Source organism: Pogona vitticeps, chromosome 5 (assembly GCF_051106095.1).
Source record: "Pogona vitticeps strain Pit_001003342236 chromosome 5, PviZW2.1, whole genome shotgun sequence".
NCBI lineage: Eukaryota > Metazoa > Chordata > Lepidosauria > Squamata > Agamidae > Pogona > Pogona vitticeps.
The window spans coordinates 154,435,267-154,454,608 of NC_135787.1; the positions used below are offsets into that span (position 1 = coordinate 154,435,267).

Here is a 19,342-nt window from a genome sequence, read left to right on the forward strand (position 1 = left end):
CATGCTCCAAGAATTTGTTATCAATATCTAAAACCCAGCTTGCATATTCAAATCCCCACCCTCGTCAACTTAATAGGAGGGGGGCCTTAATAACGGCCATTGTTAGATATGTGGGAGTCAGAAGCCCTGGACAATCCATTGCACACCACCCAGAGATCTCTTCAGTAGTTCCTTGGTCCACTTTCCATCTATCCCTGAAATACAGTATACATTACACATAACAATCAAGATACAGATGAAGAGCAAGGCTTTACTTTCAAAAATTTCAGTCCCCATCCAGAGACAGATAAACAGCACATTTATTTATTTAAATTACATTGAGCAAGCTAAGTAAGCCTTACAACCAGAAAAAACAAATGTGGGGCTCAGCATTTAAGAAGCAATAATGATAGTTTCTTTGATAACTAACATGATGTTATGGTATCTTGCATTTACAGTAGTCAAGTTACTGAACATGTATGCCTGATTTTAGATTTACACTTATACTTGCTATTAAGACTTTGTGTACTGCTGTTAACAGGATCAAAAAGGATAATCTGTGCACATATCTACAGTTAAATTTCCTCCAGAAATGTAGAGTTCACAGTAGATTTTGGACATCAGAGTGTAGTCATTGCTACCATTTAAACAGAACAGTAAAAAACCAAACAGATTTCTGTTTAAATAGCAAGGTAAAAAGGTAACAAGTACAATTACACTGAATCTCACAACGCTGAGATGGATTCAACAGTTACATTCCACTTGTCTATGTATGTTGCAGGCACACCCTTTTATGTTCCCTAATTTCCAAAATATCATTTATTTTTCAGTAACAATACTGAACTTTGGAAATGAGATGTCAGATAAAGTACAGGTACAATGTGGCTATAAAAAGAGTAAGCATCCCAGATGTGCTTACAAGGAACCACCCATAAACCCTGAAGTGAGTAGTTGACAGGGGATTCAATGTGTAAAGCTTTTAAGGATGAACATGACATTGCCCAGTGAAAAAGACTGTTTCTTCAAACATGTTGATCACAAATGTTTCACTTAGATGTTTGTACTAAAAAAAAACCATACGACAATGTATGTTTAACTCAAGTTAATAACTTTCCATATGTTGAACTAACATTGCTAGATCTGGACATCTCATTCCTAAAATACTTAATTCTGCACAACTATATGGTGCAGTATCCCTTTTCTTTGTTAGTGTAGCCTTTCTAGAACAATGCACTTCCAACAAAGGCCATGTAAATTCCTACTTTGACAGCTAATCTGTGCCAAGTTCCCTTAAGATAAAGATGCAGCTTTTAACAAAAAAAATTTTTTTAAAAAAAAATGCCATACACTGATGAATGAAAACAGGCAGATGTAACCATGTTTTGGAACACCAGAATGACTATCAAATATCCTATTTCCCACCTTCCTACCCGATAATGCTTTCATGAAATTACTTATTTGGCTCCAATGGACAAAAAAAAAAAAAAAACTATCCAAGACCTTCTGAAGGAGAAAAATGTTAAGAATCAGAAAAGAGACAGTTAAGAGGAACGGACTGATAAAAAGAGGTTACTCTTGTTACATATCAAAAAGCTGTCTGGTCTCCATTTGGACTTTAGAAAATTACTTAAAAGGGGAATCAATGTTTGCCATCTGACTATATTTCCAAGTACTGATTTTTCTTTTTACCAGAGTCAAAGGGAATTTTCTAGAACAGCATATTTTACTACTGGCATTAAATCTTTTAGTCTTGAGAAATTGTCCAGCCTCAACCATTTGCCATATCTCACCTGCTTCACCAATAAGAATAGTAACTATTTTTTGGAACTTCTCTTCTAAATGAAGCCACCAACGTCTATTAAAGTAATATTTGCAGAGGTGTTGAATCCTGTAAGAACCATTGCTGCATGTTCATTTTAATAAAAGGGCTGATTTATTTTTACACAGATGAATTTCAAAACAAAAAGAAAACATGTATGCTACTTACTCGTAACTTTCCAAATGGCAACAGCCCTCATGCTGTAAGGATACTAAAGATCATAAAAATAAACAGCTCCACTCACAGTTCACCAAGACAGCAATACACTACTGTGTTTAGATAAAAACAAAAAGGACTAAGGTTCTGATGTATTTTGATTTAATCCATTTTGCCTGAGATAACAAAAGTATTTCAAGCAAGTTCCATCACATTGCCCTGCATTAAACAATCCTCTACTAAATCCTGAACAGAAGTTATCCAGTAAGTTTCTCAATTTTTAAAAATTTACAGTTGTTTCAAAACCATTAAGTAGTAAATGTTTAAGAAACTAATTAGGACAGAGGTCATAACTTCATTAGAACACCACTGCTCATGGTTTTTACAAAGCATTAGTGTCACCTATTTGGCTATTAGTAGTAGCAATTTTATCTACAATATTAAACAAGGTAAGTTGCAGGCAAAAATTTAGTACAGTTTCAATAGAAACACCCTTTCTTGAAAATACAGCAGTATTCGATGGACTAGTTTTTTTTTCTTTGCATCATTTATAAGGAAGCTTCCCATCTATGAACAGGAACAAAAAAGTATCTACAAACCTTGTAAACAGATCTGTATCATTTATAAACATAAATAATCCAAATTATTAACAGCAGACATTAAAGTTATCAATTCAGTGATCCAGGGCTCCCTTGCCCATTTCAGCCCTCGCCTCAAAAGGAATGAGAAACTAAAGCTCTGCTAAGACATTCTTAAGGGCCATTCTTAAGTATAGCTGATGATCCACAGGTCACTTAAGCCAAGTTACTGTTTATCTGTCAGAGTTCATTATTACTCCCACCCCCAAAAAGCACCCTCAAGTCTGGCAGAAAACTTTTTTTAAAAAAATAAATCTACATTCGTACAAGTGTATCTTCTTGTTGAAGTCCAAGACAAGAATACCATCTTGCCCATCACCATGAGTGAGTGAGAAGACCCAGTTTCAATTAGTTTCTTTACAACGGAGCTAATGTGTTAACATTCAGCTTACAATCAGAGTGACGTTTCCAAACTATGTAGTGGGCTCCCTGGGGATGAAGAGGTAGCAGACTTCTTCAAGTCTGTTGTAAGATGAATTCCACTGTCAACTGCATTGTTGTTTTTGTTTGGGGAGGGTGGAAGAGGAGTTGAGTTGCGCTTTGTTGGAGCATCATCTTCAGCATCAGTATCATCAATAAGGGGAATATGAGTCTCAGAATCTTCTATTCTAAACTCCGGATGTGTCATAAAATTGTGGATTGAACTTCGTGTCTCAGGCTTTTCCAATCCTTCATACAGGGAACTACGAAACGCATTCACCACTCGGATCTGCAAGTAGGAAAAGCATAAATTTAGTTTACAGCATACTTACTCTAAAGGGAATACAGTTTTATGAGTCTGAATCCACAAACAGCTAGACATGAGTGAACTGAATTTGTATGTAATGCAGTGGAACTTACATTAAACTGTTAAAAAAAAAAAATCCAAAAACTAAAACTGAGGAACGTATCAGTAGAGCACTGCCAGAGGAACAAAAATGTCAAGTGCACTGTGAAAAATGCCAGGCCCCTCAAATCTGAACAGAAGCTACAGTTATAAATAAAAATAGGTACAGGTAAACAAAAATCTAATGAATCTGAAAAAAAAAAATTCACTGTAAAAAAACTGGGGGGGGGGGGAATACCAGAATGTTGGAACACTAAATGGCAGGAATTTCAGATACTACAGAAATTATTTTTTGCTAAGGTTGGGAATTATGATGCCTTCAACTATGAAAAAGCCAAGCAAGTATAAGCAACGTCAAAATTTCTGGTCATTCTAATAGCATGCAAAAAACAAACAAAAACCGCTTAGGTTATACAAAATGTAAATATTTGAGTATATGCCACATACAATACTGTCATAGTAATTTGTACCAAGGTTTATAGAACCAAGAAGAAATACAAGATAAAATACCTTTTAGATGCAGTTATATGTCCTTATTCATTATGGAGAACCACAGCAACCACTTTATATATACAAATAAACATTTACTATATGCACATGTATACATTCAGCCAAATAAAAAACAAAAGCATATGAAATAATTGAGCTATGTAGCCAGAACTGAGCTATGAAGACAGATTTTCAATGCCAGTGGTGACATAAGTAACTATAACAGTTTTTTTTCTGAGCACTAACCACAAGAAAACCTCCAACACACTTCTTACATTAGCCGATTTGTCAACAGATTACTTTTCTAGTTGATGAAGACAACTGACATCCTACACCTCTCAGTATGTGGAAGAGTTAATATTGTGAAAAGCTATTAATCGTAATTCATTTGTTCCTGTATAACATTTCAGATCAGACCATTCTATGTTCAGAATACAATTCTGATCCAGCACTGTCTGGATTCATACTGCATTCTCAAACACTTTGTTCAAATATTACACTTTTGCAGTTTCAACTATGGAACCCCACTGAGAGAAAACCTTCACTTTATCTTTACCAATTAATATAATGAATCACAAAACCAGATACCCCTTAGAGGTTAAGGAAGCACGTTCAAAAGCTAAGGATCTGTGGTACAGGAGCAGTGGTATAACTCCCACTTGTAATTCTGACACTTGTAGAAATAGCCTTTTTACAGATTGAACTCCAGATAAAACAGGTTCCAATGAAAAAGCACACATTATTTTTATCCCAAATACTTCTTAACTAGCTGTCAGGTTATCTCCTTAGTTACATGCTTATTAAAATCTCTCACCAACTTGGGCAGTACAGTGTTCATACATGACTTTCACACAAGAACTGTTTGTTGCAGGAAGTAATTTCTGCAGATTCCCTAGTTCATGATGATGCTTCTAATCTTGTGATATGCCTACTTAGAAAAGCACTGCAATCCCACACAAGTCTCCTTCTCAGATGCTATTCTGACATTTTGCACTTCCAATGAGATTAACTTTGCTACAAGAAAAAAAGTTGCACTTCTACTTACTTCATGAAAATGTTTTTCCTGGGTTAATAATGGACTTTTGACTACAATGAGAAAAGAAACTATGCAAATAGCATAACTTTTGCCATAAGTTAAAAAATTTCTATAGACATTACCTGTTGAATACTGGGTTGACTCAGCATGCAACAGGGAATATCTACAGATATTTTTTAATTTATGGGAATTTGTGCCTAAAAGTTATGCCATTCATATAAGTACACAACAGAATTTAACCCTATGGAACATTTCAAAATGCATGTGTTAGAAAGAGGCATTATCTTTAACATTTTCCATTTTAAAACATGGATATTCACATAAGTATACATGTAAGAATACATGTAGGCTACAATCTAACCAAATGACATAAGGATTGTTCTGATGGGGAAGATGAGTCATGATATGAACGAAAAAGAGACTGTCACCAATCTAATCACACAAAGAGGAAGCAACAGAGAAAAAGTTGTTTATTCCTATATTTTCAATAGTAAGAATATTGGGCAATGAGTACATTGCTCATGATTGTGTTATATTAGAATCATGTAATAGTAATGAGCAATATTTGATGCACATTTTAACCTTCTCTCAATGATGAGCTGTCCAGGAATCTTGAACTACCACCCTCATCAGCTCCAATGAAAAAAAGTGAGGAATGCTGAGAGCTGACCCAAAACATTTGGAAGACAGCAGGTTGACAAAGGGGATACTGCATCTTTTAGTTCAAACCTACTGAAAATCAAGCAAACAAAACTCTGTTGACTGGAATCTACAGAAATACAGTGTAATTTATTACATACTTAGACAAAGATGCAACTTCTTAATTAAATTGTAAAACTGCCCAGAGAGTGCTTTAAGCACTATGGGGCAGTATATAAACAGCATGCTCTTACAAGGCCTTTCTCTATGGGTTGTGTCTCTCTCATTTCAAATTCTCCACAAGAGCTGGTATTTCTACAGAATATTTCTTAGATCAGAGAAATAGCATAATTAGGCATCTTCATTATTTCCCAAAATTTCAAAATTTAAGTTTTCTTGAAATTTGATTAAAATTGTATTAAGACATGAGAGGATTTCTGTTACATCTACAGACTTAAACTATTGTAACACAAGTAGCTCTGAGTTTATGTACTTTAGAGGGAAGCTATCACACAAAATGACGTCTTTATTATGTGGGAAATATGCTAGAAAGAAAAACATGATTTAAAGTAACTGGAACGTTACGTACTGTTGTCAAGATGACCTAGAAGGAAATGCATCTAATTGAATAAATATTCTTAGCACCAAACAATTCTAAGTATTTATTTCAAGTCCTGATAAATAACCTGATTCTTGAAATTTTGTAGGAAATCCAATGCCCAGGGAGAAAAAAAATCCATTGTCAATAACTTACTGTCAAACAAAAATATGCACCCTCAGGTTCAGTCCAAAATTAGGGGCAACTGATTGAGTTTTATGTCCGATTTTCAAAATGATGACGTTACTTTTATCTGCACTGAGAATACGATTTAGGCTTGCTGTCTCTGATTAGCAAACATATATGCTGGACCAGTTTTAAACATATCACTTGAATTATATTGTACATCTTCTTGTAAAGTTACATTTGAAGGCATATACTCAAACATTTGCAGCAGTTATTTCTGATTTTTCTTTTCGGGAAAAAAACTCCATCCCTCTATGTGCAATAATGAAGGCACAATATATGCAGGCCCACAGCTTTCATTGTAAATCACTGTTGCAACTGTTCCACCTCGTTGTAGCCCTCTAAGAAAAAAGGGATTTGAGGACTCCCATTTTGTGAGAAAAAATTATGAAAGGCTTTAACGATGAATTTAAGGACTGAAGGAGAGAATGAAGCGTTAGGTGCGTGAATTAGGAAATGTTAATTTCATGCACTTAGGAACACACACTCACACCCCACAGTAGTAGAAGCAGAAGTAGTAGTAGTAGTAGTAGCAGAGGAAAATACTACATGTGTAGGGGTAGAAATATTTGTTACATCGTGATGCTGGCTGGCGATGGAAGGCTGCCGCCTTAGAGCCCCCTGAATGGAAGTTCCACTCTGGAAAGCATTCACTACATCCATCTGCAAGGAATCAGAGATTGTGACAGCTTGCTCAGCAAGAGAGAGAGAGAACAAGAGAAAGGAGCATCCCATCTATAACACATAAAAAGTAAAGAAAAAGGCACTTTTACAGAGCAGGTAAAGAAGCAAGCAGCGCATTAAGAGGTGAAGTAAAGAAAGAATTTGAAGGATTAAAGATACATCCATTTCCCCATATAAAAAGAGCTCAGTCACACAGTTTAGAACTACCACCCAAACCAATACTAAGAATGACAGAAATATCTGCAAACCCCTTAATCTTCACCATTGCCTACCTTTTCTAAAACCATACCTGAGTTTGTATCCTGTTTAGACCCCTAAACCATAAGATCTGACCACGTCGTAGTTCTCTTTCAGCATGATCAATTTCTTCTACATCTTCTGCTAACTCTTCTTCTGGAATTTCATCTTTCTGTGTTCCATGGCCAGCTTCCTTAAGGAATTTCAAATGGCTGGTTGGAATTGTTGATATCAGCTACAGTTATGAAAAAAAATTACATTAACAGATTTACAAAGGCTACGGTACTATCACATTTAAACTCCATTTAGGAATTAATTCAACATTAATTCTCAATTTCTTTTCCAAACATTTACTTTGAATCTTCCCTTATAACTATGCAGAGGAAAAGGTGACTATAGGTTTCCAGGGAGTTCAAGTTTAAGAAACAGTATGGAGCTATAATGATACCAGCTTCAGCTGGCTAGACCATTATGCCTATTCTTAGTTTGAGATTGTGTGGACATACATAGTAGATTGAGCCCTGGTAATAAAGACAGGATTTCTGTAACTCATTTTATGCAGAGCTCTCCTTGAGACTGGTACAAAAGCTACATCTAGTGAAAGCATACTGCTGTTTCCTGACTGGAACAAGCTATCAACCTTACACAACACCAGAGTTGAAGATTCTGCACTAGTTGCCAATATGCTAATCAGACCAGATTCAGGATTTCCATCTTAGTGTATACAGCCTTATGCAACTTGATACAATATACCTGCTTAACTTATTTGCTTGGTTACCATAACCTTATTTACAGTATCATATACTGTCTACCTTGCGGTTACTAAAGGAAAAGCATTTACTCTGGCTACACCAAACTTATAGAACTCTTATGAAGTAGTATTATCCAGATACCATTACTGCTGAGTTTTTGGCGTTTGCTCAGAACAGTTCTTTTTACAAAAGTTTTCCTTCATCTGTGATCAAGCCATTTGTTTTTACCAATCTTTTAAAGTTGAGTAAAAAACATAAAATATACAAAACACTGGTATACACTGGGATGTTACAGTAACTGACGACAGCAGCAGAAGCAAAGAGATTGTGTCAAATACTTTCTTTCAGAGAACCGCTTCGAAAAATCAAAAGAGTGTTCAGAACACAGCCACAGGTAGTTTCAGAAACTACTACCACAAAAAGTGTTACTCACCTGGCCCCAAAGAAGTGTTCCCATTCCTAGAAATATAGACCACAACCACTGTTCTATTGTAAGTTCTGAACAACTAAATGGCTTCCCACCGAACTGCACAATAATTATCTGTTAAGAAAAAAATAATGAGTGTTTCCAAACTGTTTTGAAAATCAACAATTTGTGAGTCTAATTTAGGTTAGGAAGCAGTATATATACTTTACAATGGCAGGTAATTTTTTTTTCATTTTATAAAGTTTTCTATCCAAGTTCAAGGTCAATTTACAAGAAATCCAAAGTAAACACATTAAACTAGGTAAAAAGCTGGGAAACACTAGCAACAAATATCTTTGACTGTACCAAAACAATAATATAATTTTTGGAAAAACATAAAACCTGCTCTTCTAATGCACAGACACTACTGAGAGAGGCTGAAAGCAACTTGGTATCAGATGAGCCACCTGGGAAGAGAACTCTATAGCTGTGGCACTACCACTGAGAAGGCTCAGAAAGACCTGCTCAGTTCAATCAACACTTTGAACACCCTCATGTTGCTTTGGATTCCTTCAGAAATGGACAAATACCCCTGTTTTGCATTAGCACCAAATGACTGCCAAAGCACACCCCTAATATCAACCTTCCTTTTCTGAAAGCAGCTCCAGAACTTTTTCTTGTTTGCATGAAAACTTCTGATTCCAGTGTGAGAATTTCAGAAGTCAGATATAATTCCCAATTCATTTCCAGAGGCTGGTGCTGTTTAAGTGACATCCATGTATTTAATCAGTAAATTAGCTAATATCCTATTTATTTAATTTACCGTATTTTTCGCACCATAAGACACACTTTTCCCCCACAAAACGGGGGTGGAATGTCTGTGCGTCTTATGGAGTGAAGAAAACATATTATATTTTCCTGTTTTCTTCTCCTAAAAATTGGTGTGTCTTATGGAAAGGTGCGTCTTATGGAGCGAAAAATACTGTATTTAAAATATTTTACACTACTGTATTTAGAGATTTTTAGATAAGTACCAGCATTTTGGACTGTGTATGGAATTTAACGAAGCCAATACAGTTAGTGTAGGAAGATATATCTGGTCAGCAAAATGCACACCAAGAAGTAATTCAGCCACCATGTTCTGCAGTAGCTGCAGTTACAGTATGCTCTTTAAGGCATGCCTCATGTGAAGCATGCTGAAGTGGCCCATGTGGTGAATTAAGTGTCAATCTATTTGCGAAGGCTTTCACAGCTGGGATCTAATGGTTGTTGTGGGTTTTTCAGGCTCTTTAGCCGTGTTCTGAAGGTTGTTCTTCCTAATGTTTCGCCAGTCTCTGTGGCTGGCATCTTCAGAGGACAGCACAGAGTGAAGATGCCGGCCACAGAGACTGGCAAAACGCTAGGAAGAACAACCTTCAGAACACGGTCAAAGAGCCCGAAAAACCCAGAACAACTAAAGTGTGAATCACAGTGGCCTTCTCGGTGTACCAGCTAAAGCCAGACAAAAGCACTCATCATTCCAGCGTTAGGTATAATCGTCATTGTGGGGCAGGGGATGGCTATCAACCTCATGTTAAAACCCGGCAGCATGTGGCACCACAAACACAGAGGCACATGCTGAACCATCTACCTCAACTTTCAGAATTGTGCAATAATATAGCCTTACTTCTACTTATTCAGGCTAGCAAATACAAATGCATTCTTTGTTTAAGTATCAAGTCATCAGTATAGTTCTATGAACAATTACTTTTATACTATAATATCAAAGCATTAAGTATGTACTTGTGGTAACAAGAATCAGTGCCAGACTCAATCATTAAAGTGACCACTTGTTGTCTTGGATTCTAGCTATTGTTAGTAAACACTAAGAGTACTGGAGCTGTCAATTCCATCTTTCACAGGAATCTGACATGCAAGTATAATATCCATTTAACTGTAAAATTAGAAAACAGTTCTAACTAAAATTTCAAAAGGCACTTCAATAGGTTAGTTATATCCTACATTATGTCTGCTTATAGATTCTAAAGTCCAACACAAGTACTTATACATAAGGCCCTAGCCACTGAAAAGGCAAAACTGAAAATACTGTTTCAATTGTGTTTTAATAATCTACTCACCTGTACAATAAATGTGCCAAGTACTATAGTACAAAATATAGCATTATTGAAAATTCCTTCAAATACATTTCTTTCACCATGAATTTTTCGAGCATTTATTTCATTAAAAAGCTGCATCATCACAAATGTATTAAATACAATGGTATAGTGCTCTGAAGGAGGAGCATGAAGAGGTGCATTTCTTCCACTATCGATGTCAAAGATTTTTTCACCTGCAAATGAATGATAGTATTCTTACTATGTCATGTTAAATCCAGATTCTCAGACAAGTCATTTCCCTGCCTCTGGAACAATCTCCCCTGAGAAATTCGTCTGGCTCCCTTGCTGGGTGCCTTTAAGAGCAAACTCAAGACCTGGCTCTTTAGGCAGGCCTTCCCTCCTGTCAATACTTAATTTATTTATTGCCATCTTCAATTGTATTAATGGTCTTGTTTTATTTTATTGGATTGTTGTTAGCTGCCCGGAGTAGATTTTGGTCTAGATGGGTGTGGTATAAATTAAATAAATAAAATAAAATTTTGAAAAGTTCTATCTTAAGACTCATTTCATAAAACAGCCAGAATAAAGCAATCAGCTTTCAAAATGTCAAAATACAAACATCTAATATTCTTACCTGCAAACAGAAGTGTAAAGACAACCACAAGCTGATAGAAAGCATGGCCCAGTATATTCTTCATCATTGTACGTGAGATGAGAGGTTTATTTCTACCATAAGGTTTTCTCAGCAAGAGAGATTCAGTGGGGGGTTCCGTTGCCAATGCGAGTGAAGCCAGTGTGTCCATTATGAGATTTACCCATAACATCTGAACAGCTTTAAGTGGAGAATCCTATAAAAATGATATGTTTCCTAATACATGAACATAAATAGCTAGGAAAATGTATTTAACAGTTACATACATTCTCTAGTGATCTTTGGTACTGTGCTTTAAGAATACTTTTTGTAAGTCTCTCTTAAAGATTACTACATCAGAGTTATGATGGGAGCACTTTCAAACCCATTAGTAGTTAAAGATTACATTATACCTACTTGTGTAATACATGCTCCTGTGAAAGCAACAATTACTGCTACTACATTCACAGTAAGCTGGAACTGAAGGAATTTGGAGATACTGTCATAGACATTTCGTCCCCACATAACTGCTTTGACAATGCTTGTGAAATTGTCATCTGTAAGAATAATATCAGAAGCTTCTTTAGCTACATCAGTTCCAGCAATACCCTGAAAAGAAACATTTAAAAAAGTCACAAAACTACAAACAAAGATCATCATCACATTTCAGCATACAAAAACTTTGTATTCCTAGCCTGCAAAACCTGCAAATAAACACTAGCTGGGTGGGGGAAAGGAAGAACTGAGAGATTCGCCTCTCTTCCAACAGCATGCTGCATTTCAGAGAGGGGATTCCCTCTAGTAGCTTGTTTGGTTTTTACATTAGGCTCAGCTAAGAGGTGGGTGCTCAGCCCCAGTCCACTCAGTTCTCTACTAAATGCAATCTTTGTCACCTACAGCTACAGGGCAAGTGCTTAAATACAAAACTGCTTAAAAATTGCATTTAAATTCCTGAAAACACTGAACTGGACTCAAATTTTCCTTTCTACAAATAGATCCAAGGTTAATACACCTTAAAAACCTTGAGTAGTGGAAGTAGTCTTGAATTTGGTTTACTCTACCTTGAGACTATCAAGTTTAAAACAATCTCTGACAGGGAAAAATATTATGTAATACACAATTGATTTCTTTAAGAAATTATATATGATCAGTATTAGCACACAAATGCTGATCCCTACATTTCTTAAGAACAATGACCAATTAGTATTAACAGGCACAGTAAACATACTGTCCAATCTAGTGCATCTGGACATCCTACTGAATTCAAAAGTGTTTAAGTACATTTCAGCCGAACAGACCTTTCAATTCTCAAAAGTATTTCCTCTATTCCCATTGGAAAGAGGTACAGATAAAGCAATGAACACAAACGAAACAAAGCTATTCAAATACAATGCAATATAAACATATAATGAAATAGTGTAAAATTGCACGTTTAAATCATTACTTGTCTTTATAATTATTTTGCATATTTCTGCTAAGATGAAAATCACAACATAGGCTGCTGCTGCTGCTGCTTCTGTACCAGACAGCAGTCATTAATCTGGAAAATCACTAGGTGGCACAGTAGTACCATTCTTTGATGTTTCACTAACATCACAAGTACTGCAAGGTCTAGACCAGGAAAGCAGTGTGTTTTGGAACCACAAGATGATCAAGTCAGCTATTGATATCAAATAATTAGATCTACACTGTCTAAAAAGCTTCCTGTTTGACAATAAGAGGAAACATATTACAGATACTCATTTATAGTAACATAGCTGTTTTTATTCATGTTTTTCCCTCCAGTTAGATGCAGCTAAACAAGAAGTTGTGATCTTAAACTGCTACATGTACGTAGCATGTAGAACTACAGTTTGGCTTCCCAAGGATCTAGAAGGACTGAAAGGTTTCTTCTTCTTGGAAAGAGTATCATTGTCATGGACTCCAAAACAGGGTAAAAATACTTAGATGCACACAAGCTCAGCCTCATGTAAAAGATCTATCTGATACCAAATTCTACGAAGACAAAGAAGTCTGCATTATCAGTGTGGTGTCAGAATTTTATTGTGGCAAGGAAAGGGAAGGAGATGGCACTTGATCTTAAAATTAGGTGTTCAAAAGGAACATCAGCTTAACATGGATCACATTATCACCTCACGAACTACCACACCTGGGTCTAAAATAATCAAATGCAAGATTCTTATATTTCCAGAAGCAGAATGATAAAAGCACAAATGTATCTCTTTAAGATCCTTTTCAAAAGCACTATTCTGTTTTTCCCCCTCAATGGCAGTGATATCTCTTCAATATAAGATAAATGTTCATCTTAACCTCAGCTTGCCCTTCTCTTCAATAGAAATGTTCATTAAAAACAGTAGAAACAGCCATAACACTCACCATAGCAAAGCCAACATCTGCTTTTTTCAATGCTGGCCCATCATTGGTACCATCACCAGTCACAGCTACAACTTGCCTCTGTTCTGAAACGGTGCTGTCTATTATACCTAAAATGAAAGCACAATATTTATATCATTATAAACTATACATTTGTGCTGAAAATTCACCAAAGATGAGTCTAAATGCAATGTCAATCTTATATTACAAGACTTATGGTCTCCTGCTCCTAAATATCTATATCCAAACATTGAGAAAGTGTTTGGGGAAGTTTTTTTCTAGATGAACCCATTAATGTCCACAAGTACTTATTTACCTTTCACCAGTGTGTGTTTGTCAGTGGGGGAAGACCTTGCAAGTACACGGAGTTTGGGCCACATTTTGTCTATTCGCTCCTGTTCAATCTGTAATGACAGATTAGATTAGTTTCATACTTTCCAGAAGTAAGCTTTCCAGAAGTAATATCAGAATGTCATTTAACCACACTCACCTCTCCTTTTTCATTACGTATTCGTCTATTGAATTCTTTGCCTTCCAGACATAAGAAATCTTCACCAGGATGCAAAATGCCACATTTTAAAGCAATAGCACGGGCAGTGTTAATATTATCACCAGTAACCATACGTACGGTTATGCCAGCACGCTGGCATTTTTTAATTGCATCTGGTACCTAAGGGAGAAAAAAACCTGTTTATAGAAAAGCCTTGCTATTGTAATCTGCCAAAAGGAAATGCATCCAAATACTTCTCTCTTCCCTCTCAAAACTGTTACTGAAATAATATAGATTGACCTATTTGATCTTAACAGTGCCAAGCATAAAGTGCAACTATAATCAGGTAAGCAGACCCAATATTTTGACCATGGAAATCTTTAACTATGGATGAAAGAGAGTTGCTTAGCACAGCAACTAGGGTAGCTAACTGAATCAATGGAACTTATGGAAGACTTGACTCACTATGTCCCCACCGATTCAATTCGTCTGCTCTAGCTGCAACTTACTATATTAGACAACAGGATTTCAGAATATGAGTTCAAATGCAAAATGGATATTTTAGTCTGGACAGTGGATATCCATAACTATCAGTTTGACTAGCACTGTTATACTTTAACAGAATCAACTAATTAAATGCACCACTCACTGTTAATATTTGGTAGCCAGAATCCTATTATTCATATATGTTAGCATACGTCAAATAACAGAAACGTCAATAATGAATTGTTGCTAGTTAAGGAGTTCATGTTTGTATTCCTTGTCAAGAACCAAGTACATTATCTGGCACAAAACAAGGAATGAAAGCATGGTCTCCTTACCTAACACAGTTTGCACCTGACTTTCACACCATTTCATTTACACTTGCATGTGTAACAGGATTCTGGATAGTCATTTTCATTTAAATACATATGGATTTCTCTTTCCAATCTAGGGTAATTTTTAACACAATAAAGTAAGTTTCAGATATTTATATTAAATATTTAATTTATTTAAATATACAGTGGTGCCTCGCACAACGATGTTAATTGGTTCCAAAAAAAAGTTGTGTGAAACATCGTTCTGTGAAACACCATTTCCCATAGGAATGCATTGAAAACCGGTTAATCCGTTCCAATTGGAACGGATTGCCGTCCTTGAGCGAAAATCCCCATAGGAAACATCGTTGAGTGAAACCCGGTTCCCCAATTGAAATGCATTGAAGCCGACTCAATGCATTTCAATGGCTTTGCGAAGTCCTTTTTCGCTCCTGTAAAAGTGTCTTACAATGTTTGGAACCTGTTTTAAATGCTTGCAATGGTTAGCCCACCTCCTGAAACCTATGCAAACTTATTTTGGTGTTGTTCTGACACTTCGTTAATTTGTGGTGATTTTTTGTTTTTCCCCTCATTGAAATGCATGGAGTTCAATGAGGGGAAAAACAAAAAATCACCACAAATTAACGAAGTGTCAGAACAACACCAAAATAAGTTTGCATAGGTTTCAGGAGGTGGGCTAACCATTGCAAGCATTTAAAACAGGCTTCAAACAGTTTAAGACACTTTTACAGGAGTGAAAAGGGGCATCGGAAAGAGCTCTTTGATCTCCGTTTCCCTTTTAAAGCTCTTTCCGATGTCTCTTTTCACTCATTTAAAAGTGCCTTAAACTGTTTGAAGCCTGTTTTAAATGCTTGCAATGGTTAGCCCACCTCCTGAAACCTACGCAAACTTATTTTGGTGTTGTTCTGACACTTCGTTAATTTGTGGTGATTTTTTGTTTTTCCCCTCATTGAAATGCATGGTTCAATGAGGGAAAAACAAAAAATCACCACAAATTAACGAAGTGTCAGAACAACACCAAAATAAGTTTGCATAGGGTTCAGGAGGTGGGCTAACCATTGCAAGCATTTAAAACAGGTTCCAAACATTATAAGACACTTTTACAGGAGCGAAAAAGAGGCATCGTTGTGTGAAAATTCCCCACAGGAAACATTGTTGTGTGAGGTGGCAAATTTAACAGAAAAAGGCATCGTTGTGTGAATTCATCGTTGTGTGAGGCACCCCTTGTACGAGGCACCACTGTACATTACTTTAAATATATAAATAAGTTGATTTCCAATGTCAACAATTATTACATTGACACATAAATGATAACAGTTTCCTAATGAGGTGAGGATGCCCTCATTGGCTCCTAGAATAATGATGGTCCCTCCAGCCCCATAATTATTTATAGCAATTATTGTTCACCCACAGAAGATCCCTGCAGACAAGATCTTAAATTGAACATAATTACAGCCTGTCTTAGCCAAGTTACATTAGGTCTTGGGCATTATATCATAATCTAAACATTAAACATAAATTCTCAGTAGCTAATTAAGTGTCCTAGTATACTTACACTTGTTTCAATACTCAAGTCGAGCAGATACTCCAGAAAAGGCAATAGGCTAGTTTAACAAAGAATATTTATAAACACTCTGGTCTTCTCCTTACCTCAGGTCTCACAGGATCTTCAATGCCTACAACAGCAATGCATGTAAGACCAGTGACAATGTCATTTTCATTGTCCCATTCTGGCTCAGGTTCTCCAGCTGGGAAATCTCTGAATGCCAAGCATATGGTCCTCAGTCCCTCTGAAGCCATGGGCTCTATCACAGTTTTTACAATATCATCACGGTCCCTTGGTCTAAATACTTTTGGTTCACCGTTAGCACTCAGTATCTTAAAGCATCTGAAAACAAAATATAATTTTCTTCATTCAGAACAACCTGAGTCACAGACTAACACTGACTTTTTGTAAGTCTCATAGCAGACAGACTCACATACAGGCTTACCTCCCATCACAGTGACTAATTCATTCTCAGAGAGTAAAAACTGCTTTCCTCCATCTCATTTTCCCAGCATGGGAACTTGTGAGATACTGCTTGCTGACATGTGTGGGTAGTGTAGAGAACACACAAAAGTGATGGATATCAGACTCACCATCTGCCATGGCCTAGATGTCCCATGATATTATGGAACAGAAGTGTGCAACTGTGGAGACATTGGAAGCTGCCACTTTTCCACCTCAAACATGTACCACTACCACCACCACAAGTCCAAAAAAAGAAAACAAATATTACAAAATCTGTTCCCAGAATATTAATTCCAGGTTTGAGGGTTGAGGAGGAGACCTGCACCCTCCTATTTTATAGCAAAACTGTTGCTGCTGGAAGTTTCCAGAAGCAGAAAATAAAAAGTTTTGATAACTTTCGTACATGTTTTTGGGGGACACCAAAGGTAAAAATCTGCCCACCTATTTTAGAAGTCCACCACCCCCTCTGCAAGTGTGTGTGTGTGTGTGTGTGTGTGTGTGTGTGTGTGTGTGTGTGTGTGTGTGTGTGTGTACTTATTTATTTATTTATTTATTTATTTACTTACTTATTTATTTATTTATTAGATTTTTACCCCACCCTCCTAGACAACATCTACTTGGGGCAGCTATGGTCTGTGAGTAGCAAAGATCACTCAATGGGACCCTTGTTAGGATTTGTTCCTTTAAGTGAACAAAGGGTTAAATTTAATATTGTAGTAAAGAATGCAAAGTCATACCTGTAACATCAAGCCAATGGATGACTGATAGCATACAGATGGGACAAGCTTAGGTAATGCTTGTTAAACATGTTCATCTCCCACGTGTGCAGTGATAGGCTGATCTCAGTATATAAGCAAGTGTATGAGAGTACCATTTTGCCACTCAGCTGTGAGTCTGGTGGCTATTCGCTTTACTTGAATATGTATATAATGTTGCTCTGAGATGTCTATGCCAATGTATATATATCTAACCAAGTCTAATACATAATGTTATAACTTGAATCCGAACTCTCTATGTTTGCGTCTTTACTCTGCTAATGAAGAGAAGGATTTGAAGCAGCCAGATAAGATGGATAACTTCTGGTAACTTGTTGTCTTTAGTTCATATCCGAATCTAACTCCAGGTTTTTGGAGAAGCAAGAGCCATATAAAGCTTCTGGAGTTGGCCACACGCCAACAACCCTGACTATGTTTTTCTTTATTTGGTTCAACAGAAGGCCTGTTCAGTACACCCACTATAAGGGGAGCACCCTAGCTCCACCCCATCATCACTTTCATCACAGCAATGCAACAGTGTGAAGAAAGAGATTCCACACTATGCAGGTAGCTTCTCCAAGTCATATCAAGCCCCATGGGGGATTTATAGAGGCTACTTGGATAGAGCAGCCTTCTCTTCTTTTAGACTGCTGTAATTCCATCATTGAAGTGAGAATGGAGAAGTGTATGACATTCCCATTTTCCATTGTATGTGGGCCCAAGCTCAACAGACATTACACACATCTGAAGCTACAGTAAGCTTCAGTAAAGGCAGGCTTAAAAGAGCAGCAAGATCCAATCCAACAATGATGTAAACTTGGTATTTTTTTCAAAACCTTTGTAACAGGACAAGTACTTAGCAGATACTAAAAATGCATAACTTCATGCTTACAGCTAACTCTCTCTCCACTGAAAAATGTTCTGATAAAATACAGTTCAGAAAGTGAACCCATATATACTTTTGAACAGATGTTTCTGCTTCCTACAATAAATTCAATAAATGTTAAGATTCCTCAACACAATATAACAGACTGAAAAGTTCTGAAATGACTGCTCCAGAAGGAGCCTTCTAATTCAACTAATTTCAACTATATCTCTCACTAATATGCCAGTTTTGCATTTAAAAACCATTAACAGGTTTAAGCTTACCTATATTGAATTCAGTGGGAAGATCATGCAAACTGCTTAGGGGGGGGAAGACCTATATTTACCTGATTAAGTATTCAAGTTAAAAGAGACAAGCTAGATCCCTCAGTTCATAAGAGTTACTCAGAATAAATCAGAAATGTAGTGTTTAAATGTCAAGAAATAACACAATTTCAATGATCTAATCAAACTACTATCACACCAAAGACCAAAAGTACAAAAGCTAACTTGCTTTTTAAGTACTATCTCTGAGGCACCCTTGCTGAATATCCGGAAACTGCCATCAGCGTTCTTTAGCACAGTACTCATCGACTTTCTGACAGAATTGAACGTGTAGACTTTGTAGAGTGCCTCTTCCGGTATTTCATTTCTAACTTCCTGATAATCTCGTTTCAAATCCAGAAGCAATCCCAACAAGGCACATTCAGTTTTATTACCAACATGGCGAGGCAGACCACCTTCCTTTTCAGGAGGCTGAAAGACAGAACAAACCTTTTGAGAAGGATTTGGCTTGAGTTTCTTCAAGTACATTACAGTGGAACAACGAGCTGGCAACTTAGACTAGAACTACTGTAAG

General features: G+C 36.6%; 1 protein-coding gene across 8 annotated transcripts in view; it reads right to left on the reverse strand.

The window, feature by feature from the left end:
- Positions 1-281: 281 nt before the first annotated feature.
- Positions 282-19,342, reverse strand: part of ATP2B1 (ATPase plasma membrane Ca2+ transporting 1) — an 87,222-nt gene continuing 68,161 nt past the window's right edge. For 4 of the 8 annotated variants that reach the window (XM_020777462.3, XM_020777448.3, XM_073000289.2 and 1 more), the window contains exons 11-22: positions 18,998-19,239; positions 16,504-16,741; positions 14,036-14,215; positions 13,862-13,949; positions 13,549-13,655; positions 11,590-11,781; positions 11,176-11,389; positions 10,563-10,774; positions 8,473-8,580; positions 7,340-7,522; positions 6,943-7,029; positions 282-3,301 (exon numbers count right to left, since the gene is read on the reverse strand). In XM_020777462.3, coding sequence (XP_020633121.2) covers positions 2,987-3,301; positions 6,943-7,029; positions 7,340-7,522; positions 8,473-8,580; positions 10,563-10,774; positions 11,176-11,389; positions 11,590-11,781; positions 13,549-13,655; positions 13,862-13,949; positions 14,036-14,215; positions 16,504-16,741; positions 18,998-19,239 — 2,166 coding nt within the window. In that variant the 3' untranslated portion in view covers positions 282-2,986. Of the gene's footprint in view, positions 3,302-6,857; positions 7,030-7,339; positions 7,523-8,472; positions 8,581-10,562; positions 10,775-11,175; positions 11,390-11,589; positions 11,782-13,548; positions 13,656-13,861; positions 13,950-14,035; positions 14,216-16,503; positions 16,742-18,997; positions 19,240-19,342 lie in introns of all 8 variants that reach the window. The other 4 variants (XM_078394819.1, XM_073000290.2, XM_078394820.1 and 1 more) reach the window with 2 other exon arrangements.